This window comes from Rhineura floridana, chromosome 5, assembly GCF_030035675.1.
Source record: "Rhineura floridana isolate rRhiFlo1 chromosome 5, rRhiFlo1.hap2, whole genome shotgun sequence".
NCBI lineage: Eukaryota > Metazoa > Chordata > Lepidosauria > Squamata > Rhineuridae > Rhineura > Rhineura floridana.
This window is the reverse complement of record NC_084484.1, coordinates 90,997,180-91,010,372: the sequence shown is the minus strand read 5'-3', so window position 1 is coordinate 91,010,372 and position 13,193 is coordinate 90,997,180. Positions and strand designations below refer to the sequence as shown.

At 42.5% G+C, this 13,193-nt stretch overlaps 1 protein-coding gene across 7 annotated transcripts in view; it reads left to right on the top strand.

The window, feature by feature from the left end:
- MED14 (mediator complex subunit 14) overlaps positions 1-13,193 on the top strand; it is an 84,375-nt gene that overhangs the window by 19,473 nt on the left and 51,709 nt on the right. For 5 of the 7 annotated variants that reach the window (XM_061627460.1, XM_061627458.1, XM_061627461.1 and 2 more), the window contains exons 6-12: positions 1,583-1,711; positions 2,053-2,160; positions 3,677-3,809; positions 6,150-6,300; positions 8,061-8,172; positions 9,377-9,502; positions 11,509-12,744. In XM_061627460.1, the coding sequence (XP_061483444.1) occupies positions 1,583-1,711; positions 2,053-2,160; positions 3,677-3,809; positions 6,150-6,300; positions 8,061-8,172; positions 9,377-9,502; positions 11,509-12,744 (1,995 nt within the window). The remainder of the gene's footprint in view (positions 1-1,582; positions 1,712-2,052; positions 2,161-3,676; positions 3,810-6,149; positions 6,301-8,060; positions 8,173-9,376; positions 9,503-11,508; positions 12,745-13,193) is intronic. The other 2 variants (XM_061627463.1, XM_061627462.1) reach the window with 1 other exon arrangement.

Genomic DNA, 13,193 nt, shown 5'->3' with positions numbered 1-13,193 from the left:
CCAGCCAGCATAGCCAGTGGTCAACCATAATAGGAGCTATAGTCAACTATATCTAGAGGGTATCACCTTGGCTGCCCCCTGCGTGAGGGAGTGTATTTCATATGTGCCTCCCAAATTTTAGTCATTGTAGGAGGGCTTGCTGAATGCTCTTGGTAAGTTTGTTTGGTTAGCCCCTGAAACTTGACCTTCTTAGTTGTGGCCTTATAACTTGAACTTTCCTTTTGGAAGCTCATCAGTTTGCATGAATCTAGGTGACTTGTCAAGATTTATTTATTTATTTATTATTTTATTTATACCCCACCCTTCCTTCCAGCAGGAGCCCAGGGCGGCAAACAGAAGCACTAAAAACACTTTAAAACATCATAAAAAAGACCTTGAAATACATTAAAACAAAACAATGTTAAAAACATTAAAAAAAAACTTTAAAAACATATTTAATAAAAAGGGTTAAAGATATTAAAAGACATATTAAAAACAATTCTAACACAGACTTAGACTGGGATAGGTCTCAACTTAAAAGGCTTGTTGGAAGAGGAAAGTCTTCAAAAGGCACCGAAAAGATAGCAGAGATGGCGCCTGCCTAATATTTAAGGGGAGGGAATTCCGCAGGGTAGGTGCCGCCACACTAAAGGTCCGTTTCCTATATTGTACAGAATGAACCTCCTGATAAGATGGTATCTGCAGGAGGCCCTCACCTGCAGAGTGCAGTGATCGGCTGGGTATATAAGGGGTAAGACGGTCTTTCAGGTATCCTGGTCCCGAGCTGTACAGTAGGGCCCTCCTTTACAGTGCTTCTCTTTACAGCGTTCCGCTAATGCAGCATCTGTCAATTGCAGAAAGGCCCCACTCTTACAGCGCTTGTTCCGCTTTTACGGGTTTTTTTGCCATCGGGTGCCATTTTGGTCAATGTTAGTCAATGGGTTCCACTTTACAGCGGTTTTCGCTTTACAGCGGGGGTCCAGAACGTAACCCACTGTATGAGTGGGGCTCTACTGTATAGGCCTTTGTACAGGGTACATCCATCAGGGTAACCAAGGCCGATTCAGTCCCATAACCAGGCCTGAACCCAGACTGGAATGGGTCAAGATAATCTGTTTCATCCAAGAGTACTTGCAATTGCTGCGCCACAACCCTCTCAATCACCTTCCCTTAAAAGGGGGTATAACCGGTCGGTAGTTGTCATAAACCAATGGGTCCAGGGTGGGCTTTTTCAGGAGTGGTCGGATTACCGCCTCCTTCAAGGCAGCTGGAACCACTCCCTCCCACAATGATGCGTTGACCACACTCTGGATCCACTCAGTCAACCCCCGTCGGCAAGCTTTTAATAAGCCAAGACGGGCAAGGGTCGAGAGGACACATTGCTGGCCGCATCATCGCCAGCACAAAGTTGTATGACTTAACATGCTTTAAAGATGCTTTAATTTTGTCAAGCTTACGGTGGCTACTTCTGGATAACTGTGTTCTGGCTTTGTTTTGTGATCTTGTGCTGCTGTGCAACAACAAGGTTGTGTTCTAAACTAGGTTTTGGGGTGCAGGTTTGCTTAATACTTTGTTTTGTGCTATTTATGGTGTTTTTTTCTAGCTAATGGTCGCGTAAAGTTTCGTGTTGAAGGGGAATTTGAGGCTACTTTAACAGTGATGGGAGATGATCCTGATATCCCATGGCGTCTTCTCAAACTGGAAATTCTCGTTGAGGACAAAGAGACTGGAGGTAATGCCAAAATGTATTATCATAGATCGAATGCTTCTTGATTTTGAGTGCTAGCCCGAACTAATGCACTCCATTTACATCTTCTGTTAAAGTAAATTGTGTTGTTACTCCCATCCCGTCTTAAATGTTGTTGATGTTTCTTTCAGCATGTTGCTCTTTATCCCCAGCTGTGTGTTCTCAAAGTAAACACTGCATCAGTAGCCACTTTCCAAGTATTAATGAAACCTTGCCACTTTGCACAAATATTTGAGGCTTTGAATAAACCTTTTAAGTAGCGTTACATCATTGTATAAGATGTGTAAAAAACACAAAATATTTACTTTGTTTTATTTTAATGATAGATGGACGAGCTTTAGTTCATAGTATGCAGATAAGTTTTATCCATCAGTTGGTCCAGTCTCGGCTCTTTGCTGATGAGAAACCTCTGCAAGACATGTACAACTGTCTACGTATCCTTTTAAATAACTTTCTTTGAGCTGCTTTACACTCGTAGAACCACTTCTCAGTGTAGGGTATGAAAAACAGGGTAAGTGTAAGCGCAGATGATAGGGATTGTTTGGGTAGTTGAGTGAGTAGTTTGTAGATGTTCTGTGAAGCTGCAGGTGTTCCTTAGGTGTGATCTGTTACTGCTGTGCTAGTCTATTTTCCCTGTTTCTGTCACACAAAAGAATCTGGGACAACTTCATTTGGAGCAAGGGCACAAATGTGTTACATAACACCAAGATGGTTGCACATGTTGGTATGATTCCTATTGCATTTCAAAAGACTGCTTAGTAAGGAATTTTTAAAAATGTTCCTTCATTAAAAATTGTTTTGGTATACTGTAGCAGGAATTTTTGTTCCAAGCAGGGTTTTTTTTAAATTAAGGACTATAATTTTTCTCTTCATTAATAATTGTTTTGCTTTGGGAATCATACAACTTCGTGCTGCTTACTTTGTATTCATTTTTAAAAATGGGTGTAGTAGATCCTTTCCCCCCCTCAAGATCTAAATCCAGTTAAAACCCTTTTTCATTACCTGGGTGCTAGGATTCCCCACTTGCCAGTGTTGGGAACAATAATGATACCTTTTCCTCTGATGGGGAAAAAGGAAGCTGAGGTTAGTCTCTTTCTTTACTTAGGTCTGGGGATGTAGGGAAGAAAAGTCAGTGACCTCATATCTTTTCTCCCTCCTTCATACCTTCATATTTTTATAGTATTCTGCACTAAATACAAGAGATTTTATGACTTGGTTGTCCTGCTAATTTAAATAGTTGTCAAGAAGGGGGCAGATAGGTTGCCATTGGGTGTTCTCAGTATGATTTGATCATTATATACCTATTAAAACCAGTCTGGGAAGAGCACTTCAACTTATCAAAACCACATGCGTCAAATACATTTAGGAAAGCATCTATAACTGCTAAATAAAGAATTATGTGTTAATATTTTCTGTATCTGTTGGGGAGGCAAAGTAAGTAATATGGAAAAGATGGCCTAGATTGAAGATATATATTCAAATCATAGCATCTAATGTTTATATGTAAATTTTGGTGTGGAGGGAACAGAATATTAACTGTTAAAAATTACACAAATATTTATTTTTAAATAAATTGTTTATTTTTATTTATTTTCTTAAATTTATATCCTGCCTTCCTTCTGTCATGGAGCCCAAGGTAACATGCATATAGTTCCAAGCTAGTTACCATCCAGGCACTGACTAGATCTTCTTAGCTTCAGTGAGTTGGTAGTCTCATGTGCCCACACACCTAAATCCTGAGATGATCCATTACTATATAAGAAACAGTTCTCTGGTCTGGTTGTCAAGAATGGCTTTAAAATCTTTGGTTAACAGTACCAGGATTGACTTATAGTGGAAGTAGTGTACAAAGGACAGCAAATCTCAGGTGTAATGTAAATATATATTTACTGATCACTATCAAAAGTTGCAACAACGTATTATTATATTTACTTAACCTGAGTTCTTTAGACTCCTTCTGCTTGTCGCTGCAGTTGGAAGTTTTACATTCACAGACTTTAATGCTGATTCGAGAGCGCTGGGGTGATCTTGTGCAAGTAGAGCGGTATAATGCAGGCAAATGTCTCTCTCTCTCCGTCTGGAAGTAAGTGAAAGAATTCTTGATATTTGTAAATATCACCCTGATGACCCAAACATAACTGTTGGATTAGAAGTTCAAATCCCAAATACTGAAAGCTTAGGAACTTGTATACTGGCATAATTGGATACCTTAGTATATTACCTGCTTTTCACTGAAATGTAGCTGAACTTTTGGATTGATATATTTTTAAAGCTCAGAAACAGTTTTCAGTTCTCTGAGTGGAACAGCAGTAGATAACTGTTTCATCATCGCTTATCCAATTTCACTGATACTATTGAGCTATTCCCCCCCATTACCATTAAAATATTCCCCGTTACCATTAAAGAAAGTTCCCCCCTTTCTTTTCCCCGATATTATTTCTGACCACCTTAGTTGATTTTAATGTATGTATTCTATTTCCTCCATATTTGCTTCATGGATATAGGGGTTTATTTTATTGCTTAGTATCTGATAAACAAATCATGTACAATTGTTTTTTGGAATGTAGACATTTATTATAATCATTTTTGGCTTTTGATAACATTACTGGAGCAACAGCCATAACTACTTAATCCTAACAGATATTACAGCCAATGCTTTTGGGACTGAAGTGAACATATTTATTATATTTAGTGTGCCCTAGAACATTTCCAGGGTGTTTCTGCAAGCTCGCTCAGCTAGTCAAGCTCTGCTGCATAGCAAAAGCAATCACAATATATCAATCACTATCAATCGGAAACACACCTAATCAAAACAGTGATAGTCTGGTCCATGTCATGTGAAACCAAATCTTGCAACTTGAAAGAGAGAAATCTATGAAATCTTTTTTAAACCTTGAAGCGTTTAGAGCATGGGTGGGAAACCGGAGGCCTATCGGCCAGATGCAGCTCATGGGTCTCCCCTCCTTGCCCCACACCCTTTGTAGCAATGCGGCTTGTTTAAATAAAAGCTTCCAATTAAAGCTTTATAAACAGTCTAATGATCACAAAGGGGCTTAATTTCCAGTGGGGATTGCAGCTGGGGAGGAAAGTGTTAGCCCTACCCTTCTGTGTGCTGAAGACCCCTTGCTGACAATTGTTCCTGCACTGCAGTTAGGCTTGGAGAAAAAACTTCTATGGGTTCCAATGGGAGGCTGATTTCAAGCCTAATTGCTGCCTAGGGGGCATTTTGGGAGGGGGTAGGTTGCAGTCCAGGAGAGAAGGATTAACCCTCCCTGCATGCTGCAACCCCCCATGCTGGCTCCCTGCATGGTACTCTTTGTGAAGACTGCAGCTTGGTGTTAGCTCTCCCCTCCCTGCGTGCTGTGATCTCCACAAAAGTTACTCTCCTCTGGTATATAGAAAATTCCAATCAGAGCATCAAATGCTGAGAAGATAGCTGCAGTCCTTGGTTTGCTTCTTTGGATAAGAAGCCAGAGGGAATCCTTACTCAAGTGTGCTACCCCCAGTATTTATTGAAATGTATGAAAATGTACACATCTTGAACTGCTTCATATACACTAAGTGAATGATGTGAATAAAGTATGTTTTGTGTTAAAAATGTCCCACCCACCCCATATAAATATTTCCAGGATGTCTTACAAAGTAAAACACACACACAATAAAGCTGCACAAGACTAAAACATCGCTTTAAAACAGTCTCAACAAAAGTTGAAAAGGCTGGGAAAATAATAAGGCCTTGGGCTTGTGCTGGAAAGACAACAAAGTTAGCATCAGCTGAGCCTCCCTGAGGAGAGCTTTCCACAAGGTGGGTGCCACCATAACGAAGGCTGTTTCTGTAGTTGCAGGTACAGCAGAAGGAAGATCTGGGCAATGGTGGTTGACTAAATTGAGATGGTTGCTCATATTAGGCTTTATATTGCATTCCACATGAAAAACAAAGGATGGTATTGAACTAAAAAGTTGTGCTAGCACACAGTTAGCACTAGTGCAGTGGGATTTCCCCTCTCTCCTCCCCCGTGCAGGGCCTATGCTATCCCCAAATCTGCTCTGGAATCCCCAGAACAGAATTAGGGTGGTGCAGGGGAAGGAGGGGGAACATTGTTCCATTGCGCAAGGAGAAATCCTTGTGCTGACGGAGCAATCTGCCTAACACTGTGTTGAATACAAAGAATATGAAATAGCAAATTTTTGGTGGCTTGTAGGCTTCTGTAGGTGATGGTTATGGGCATGCAAGAGAAGTTTGAGAGCGATTCTCTAAAGGCTTGATACAAGGAAAGAGCACTAGAATTCTTGGCACAATAGAATTGAGTGGTCATGTTTTATAATTACACTGACCATAGTATTATGCTGTGTTTCAGTATTCCACAGAGGGAATGTTTTGGACTCGTTATCAATTTAGCTAACATACCATTTCTCTTTTAAGTCAACAGGTGGTTGGGCGAAAAACAGGGACTGCATCCCTTCATAAGGTCACCATTAAGATAGATGAGAATGATGTGTCTAAACCTTTGCAAATTTCTCATGAACCTCCCCTTCCAGCCTGTGATTCCAAATTAATTGAAAGAGCTATGAAGGTAAATATTGTCAGGTAGAGTTGGCATATTATTTTAGTAAATGTTTGTTTTTAAAATTAATCTCTCATAAGCAATGGGTTATGTTGGGATTAAATTTCTTGCTGTGACTCTTATTCAGAGTTTTATTGTAGTCCTCTCCTTGCTTACCTGGGAATGTCCCACTGAACTCAGTGGCCCTGTCTCCTGAGTAAACATATATATGGTTGTGCTATTAACCGAGTTGCTGCTGTGACCATTGCCGTAAGTCACTGATAGAATACATTTCTAGGAGCTTAATCAGGTATTATATACAACACAAAGGTTAGGTCAATGAGGGTTCATTCTTTGTTCATTACTGTAAAAATTACCAGTTCTAACCTCTTGAAATACTCCCAAATCTTCTAACCCCCTGTATTCCTTTTTTAAAGGAAAAGGAAAGGCCAAACTAAGTGTAGGCCTCTTGACTTAAAAAACTATTAGCTATACAACCAGGCAATACTTATTGTATCTTTGTGTAATTGCAAACTGAATAAAATGTGTATTTGAGTAAAGCATAGCTTGCAGTGAGATAACCTGTTGCTGGGTTGACTCCAGTATTACTTAGTGTTGTGCATGAAAGTTTTTTTCTATTGAGGGTTCTCTTTTATAGTCTCCCCATCCTTTTCAAAGTGGAGCCCAAAAGGCCTGTTGGGGTGGGAGGCATATATTACAAAACAATTGGCTGAATCCAGCACAACTCATTTGAGAAAAAGGCAGAGCACCAGTGGGAATGTTTGGAATAGGGAAGCAAGTTGTTCAGAGATGTTGGAGAGACGGAAAAAAAGCCTCTGGAATTGTGCATAGTCAGATCTGCAAGAGAGGGCTGACTTCCTCAGAAACAACTGCAAACTAGATGAGCATTAGCTGGTCCTCTGAACAGTGAAGACTCTGTGGACTCTGCAAGGGAACAGGGAAGAGAGCAGGAGATAGGGTTTGCAGGCAGTGGACCTGACAATGCTGTTCATAGGTCAACTCACTCTCCCCATCTCAGCCCATTAAAAAAAAAAACTGTTCAGGAAACTCTAGGTAAAAGATCTTCAGATCATTTGAATTTTAAGTGAGGGTGTGGAGTTCTAGCTTTTATTGTTCTCCAAAAAGAAATTGTTTAGGGTTGGGCACAGCTGGGTGTACACAATCTTTCCCTTTTTGTCTCTGACTTCTCTTGTTCAGATTAACAGTAGACCTCCCCCACAGGGTAACCTCCAAATGAGTAACAATATTGAGATTTCTTCACCTAATGGCTTGGGTACATTCTCACTCTATTGTATTAAGTACCTGATTTTCATAAGGCATGGGTACATGACAACCAAACATCAGGGCCCCATTAAACCTGTGGTAGTTTAGTAAAGTTCAAATTGCTTATCAACTTTGAAGAATGTAATTGCTTTGATCTTGGGAAAATAGGAAACTGGGATGGCAGGCTAGACCTACAACTTGCAAAATTCAGTTCCTGTTTGGACATACAAAAAAGAACTCTAGCTACCTGTGATGGAAAGAAATTGTTGCTTCACTAACCATACTGTAGAGATATTTCCTTCCTGTGGTTTCATTATATAGATATTGGATTTAAGAATAACAAGGTTAAATTATAGAAAAACACTTTGATATACAACTTTATTTTGGTAATCCAAGCCCTGTGTTAAAATTTGCCTGAGAAGCTTAAAATGCATTGTTTATGATTGAGTTTTTTTAAAAAGTTAGTACTTTTTATATAGGATAACTGTTCTAATTTTTATTTTTAGATAGACCACCTATCGGTAGAGAAGCTTCTGATAGACAGTGTCCATGCAAGAGCTCATCAGAAACTCCAGGAACTGAAAGCCATTCTTAAGAATTATAATGTCAATGACAATTGTATGTGATGGTATTTGAACTACATTGAATTTTGGGGGGAGAATGGCTCCACGTTTGTATGTGCCATTTCTCAACTTATTTCAAAATCCCAACGCGTAAATATTGAAGTGGATGAAATTATTCAGCCAACCTGCCTCTGCCTAACCTAAGTCAAAGTCCTTTAATGCACTTTGAATTGAGTGCTTTCTTTGGTCCTTCATTGCGTTGAATGTCCCATAGAAAAGTGATAAAACATATTTTAAAAAATGAATGGCAAACATGTTCACATTTTATGAGAAAAATGGAATGATATGTATGACTAGTGCTTTCTTTTGTTTTCTTTAGAATTGATGTTAGTGCTTTTTAAGCTGTAGTTAAATGATCAGCAAAGCTGGGTTTTTAGAAGTTTTTAAAATTTCAATCTACTTATGTTTAGTGAAATGGGGTATACTTTTAAGTTCTTATACACAACTTGCTTGTGTCTGATTTTGGGAGATTTCTTCTCAGTCCCCTGCTGTGTAGTTTCCCCATTAAAAGGGTTCCCTGACCCCCAGGAGGGGCTTTCTGGGAGGCTTGGTGGTTACCAGAGGGAAGAGGGGTGAGAAAATATTCTTTCACCAAACCCCTTCCATGGATGCTTTTTTAGATTCCAGGTCATAGGATATACTTTTTTTAAAGTACACAGTGATTCCATTTTGTAGTAACAATGAAACAATTTGTACAGTGCCCAAACTAGTTATTAAGAGAAGCATGGCCAGCTTACTGCTTTCATACAGCAAACTCTGCTATTTCTCTTCCTCCCCCAGACCCAGGCCCCCATGCTTAGTTATAGGCCCTCCAGACCAAAGCACCAGAGTTTTGTATTTTTTTTTTGAGGGGGGGATGTTGTAGCTTTTATGGACAAAGCAGCTGGCTTTGGTCAGTAACAAGACACAGATTAATATCCTTGATATCATTTTATTAATTAGAGTACATTCAGGTTAGTAAACAAGAATATTATATGTCCAAACAAACTGCCTAGGAAAGGGGCAAAGTTAGCAGGAATAGCATAACTTCCAAAAAAATCATTTTATTGGTGCCCAGAAAAAACTTGATTTAATAAAATAGCTTTGATTCAAAAGTATCTACTGTAATGGCTTCAGTTTTGTTACTAGAAAGTCTTCATATTGCTTAATCAAGTAAAACTTTGTACCTAAGTTCATGAATTCTTGGTTCTTTAATTTAGCTTTTATAGAAACGGCTCTCCCCACCCTTGTCATCCCAATTCTGGAGCCATGTGGTCGTTCTGAATGTCTACACATTTTTGTAGACCTTCATTCTGGAGTGTTTCAATTAATGCTTTATGGAATTGGTAAGTAAATAAGACCTAACTTTACTTTCATTCAGGTGCTTCCTTCTAATATTGTGATAATCCTTAGTAGGAATTGCAGACTTTAGCTCTTTATCTTTGGCTTTGAAGCTAAAAATGAAAATTTTTATTTTGAATAAATAAATTCAATAAATAAATAAATGAAAAAGATGCAAGTTGTGTAGGGAGTGAATATAAATTAACGTATTTTCCCTATGAGTCCGGCCATCACAACGGGTTTTAGCTCCACCTATCGTGCGAAGGCAAGAATGTCTTTGAAGTCAAGACTAGGGGCGTCAGGCCCCTCCCACTCTCCAGTTCATTCTTGCCTTCGTACGAACAAGATTGGAATTATAGCATAGATTGAGCTAAGTCTCTCGTATTTGTCTTCAAATCCTTACTTTTTCCGTTTTTGTGTGTAGCTCACTTAGGGTTCCCTCAGAGACCGCGGCTGCGGCTCTCTTCGATCTTTCCCCAACCCTGAGCTATTCATTTCAATTTTCTTTCCTTCCTTGACTGGGGGCTCCCTCTGAGACCGCGGCTGCGGCTCTCTTGGTTTTTGGCCGTTTTTGAGATCCCCCCCCCCCGGCTCTGTTGCATCCATTGTCTGGGGGCTTCCTCAGAGACCGCGGCTGCGGTTCTCTTTCTTTTTGACCGTTTTTTGAGCTCCCCCCCCCCCGGCTCTGTTGCCGCGGCTGCGGCTCTTCCGATCTCAGCGGGAGCTTGCGGCTGCAGCTCCCGCCGTTACCTCGTCACTCAATTTAGCCTGCCCGGGTCCGTTCTGTCTGTGGCTGCGGCTACTCCATTGGTTCCTTTACCTAGTTTTACCCTTTACCTCAGCTCACCCTCGCTACGTGACTTTAATTTCCCACTGTGAAGGGCTTTGCAGACGGCGGCGGCGGCTCTCTCTGTGGCAGCTGCCGCTTTTCCCTCACTGCACTGTTCCCTCCTGGGGGTTTTTTAGAACCGCCAGTGCGGTTTTCGGCCCCACGGTTCCTCCTGCGAGACCACGCTGGGCAGCCCTTCCCCCAGTTCGCTTCCAGACGGCCGCCATTGCTTCTTCTCTCTCCGCCATTTTTTCCATTTTTTGAATTCAAATTTCCCGCCTTTTTTGTTACCCTTATTATCCATTGGATACCTCCCTTGCAGGCTATCTATCCGTATGTGTGTTATATACGTGCTGCAGACAGGCTCACACAGGGCTGATTTACACACAATTTTACTGTGGCTGTAATCCTAGTGGCTGGATTATATTATCAAGGCTGGAGCTCCAATCCTAGTGGGCTGGATTATTTTATCAAGGCTGGAGCTTTAATCCTAGTGGCTGGATTGTATTCTCAAGGCTGGAGCTTTAATCCTAGTGGCTGGATTGTATTATCAAGGCTGGAGCTTTACAATAGTGGCTGATTTGTACTAAATCTGATTTATATTGGTCTTGCCCCCTCTGAGGTCATGAACCAAACCTGAAACCCAGCCTACAGCACTAATCTGAGTGTACCAACTCTAAAACAGCCTATATTACATTAACGCTGATACCTCAGTGCATTCTGCCCCCTCTGTGGCAGTGCACTTCGCCATCTGCCAGTGTATTCTACCCCCTCCGTGGTAGTACGCTGTGCCAGTTCGGGTCTTTACATTCTGCCTCCTCCGTGGCAGTGTACTGCACCCAAGTTAATATAAGATGGCAGAACAGCCAGGCATGCTGCCATCAACCCATATGGTGCCAGATCAGCCAGGCATGCCACAATCAGCCAAGCCACAACATCCTAACACGACTAAGACCAGACATACCAAAGCACTGGCTAAGACAAAACATCTTTCCAGCCATAGTAAACCAAAGCGCCCACGCTATGTCTCTGTGCCAACCACCACTACAGCACAGGCACACATAAGCGATATTCTCCATTCCCCTGCTGCTGCCTCTGACGAGGAAGAGTTTGTTGGCTTTCCCCCGTGTTCGCCTAATGAACCTCCCTCCGTTTTACCGCCCCAAACATCTGTTCCAATAGTTCCTCAGGCACATACATCTGCCACATCCGGTCTGCAGCTGTCTCCTGATTTCCTCTCCCAACTTCAAGCCATGCTGGCATGTTTCACCCAAATGCAGTCACTACCACAAGTTCCTGCCATACCTCCACTTAACATGGTCCAACGTGCGTGCCATGAAGCTCATTCTTCTGGATCACCAGATCGCTTTGATGTAGCCAGAGGCAGATGTTCGGACGAAACATCGTATGCGGAGGAGTCAACTTTCACTGACCATGTTGAAGGAGACGACTGGAGCGACTATTCAGATCATGAGGAGGATACATCGTATCGCTTGTTTAATACCTCAGATTATCAGCCACTAGCACGCAGGGTAGTCAATACCCTTGGTCTCCAGACTGCGCCTTCAACTTCGCCCGCCCCAGCTATCAAAGGGGCCAAGGTCCTCAAATCCCCTGCACCGACTGAGCACTACATCCCGGTGCCGGACCTAATTGCCAAATTAGCCTCTGAAGAATGGGCCCATCCACTCAAAGCTCGACGCTTCAAGAACCTGGCTGACAGACTTTACGCCCTAGCCCCGGACTTTGCCACCAAGTTAGATGTCCCTGGCATAGATGAACCAATCGCTCGCCTCGTTTCACGATCGCTTTTGCCCAGGGAAGGGGAATCCCACCTAAAAGACACTACTGAGCGACAAATAGACTTTGCCCTCCGCAAGAATCACGAGGCCGCTACCCTAGCCATGCGTGCCTCCGCTTCAGCCTCCATCTTCTCCAGAGCATCTATGATGTGGCTGGATGACCTTCTAGAGGATTCTAACCCTGATCCTGTCACCCTCAGAAGAGCACTATTGAAATTGCGTAAGACAGCAGCCTTTGTGGCCGATGCCACTTTGGATGCCACTCAATTAGGGGCACGAGCCATGACGGCTCAAATAGTCGCTCGTCGCACCCTCTGGCTTCGCCACTGGCAAGCTGATTCAGCGGCCAGATTGAATCTGTCCAGGGCTCCTTACTCCGGATCTCTACTCTTCGGCGAGGAAGCTCTAAAGGCAGTGCTGGTTGATCCAAAAGACGCCCACAAACCGGTTCTGGCCACAGTCAAGAACAGCGACCACAGGCCTTTCAGGCGATTTCCTTCATTCCGTTCTAACCAGCCCTTTCGAGGAACGCGGCCAGGAGGACGAGGCCGCGACTTCAGACCCTATGACCCCAACGCATTCAGGGGCTCCTGGAACCGACGCTTCCAGGGCAGAGGTCAGTACCAAGGGCGCAGGGGCAACTCATCGTCCTCATATAAGGGAGGCCCTCGCCTACGCAAGTAGTCTTAACGCCCTCCCCATAGGTGGCAGATTACTTAATTTTGGAGGTCGATGGCTGCGCCTTACTAAGGTCTCCTGGATCAGGGACCTTTTCAGTTATGGTTATACCATAGAGTTCTGGACAACCCCACCAGACAGATTCCACCCGTCTCCTTGCCCAAGGGCACCAGCCAGGCACAACATTATGCAGACAGCTATACACCACCTCTTGGACATAGCGGCGATAGAGCCAGTTCCCACAACTGAGAAGGAAGGGGTGTACTCCCTCCTATTTGCTGTGCCAAAACGAGATTTATCATGGAGGGCGGTATTGGACCTCAAGTTTGTCAACCGTTTTGTAACATATCGCAGGTTCAAAATGGAATCACTCCACTCCATTACGGA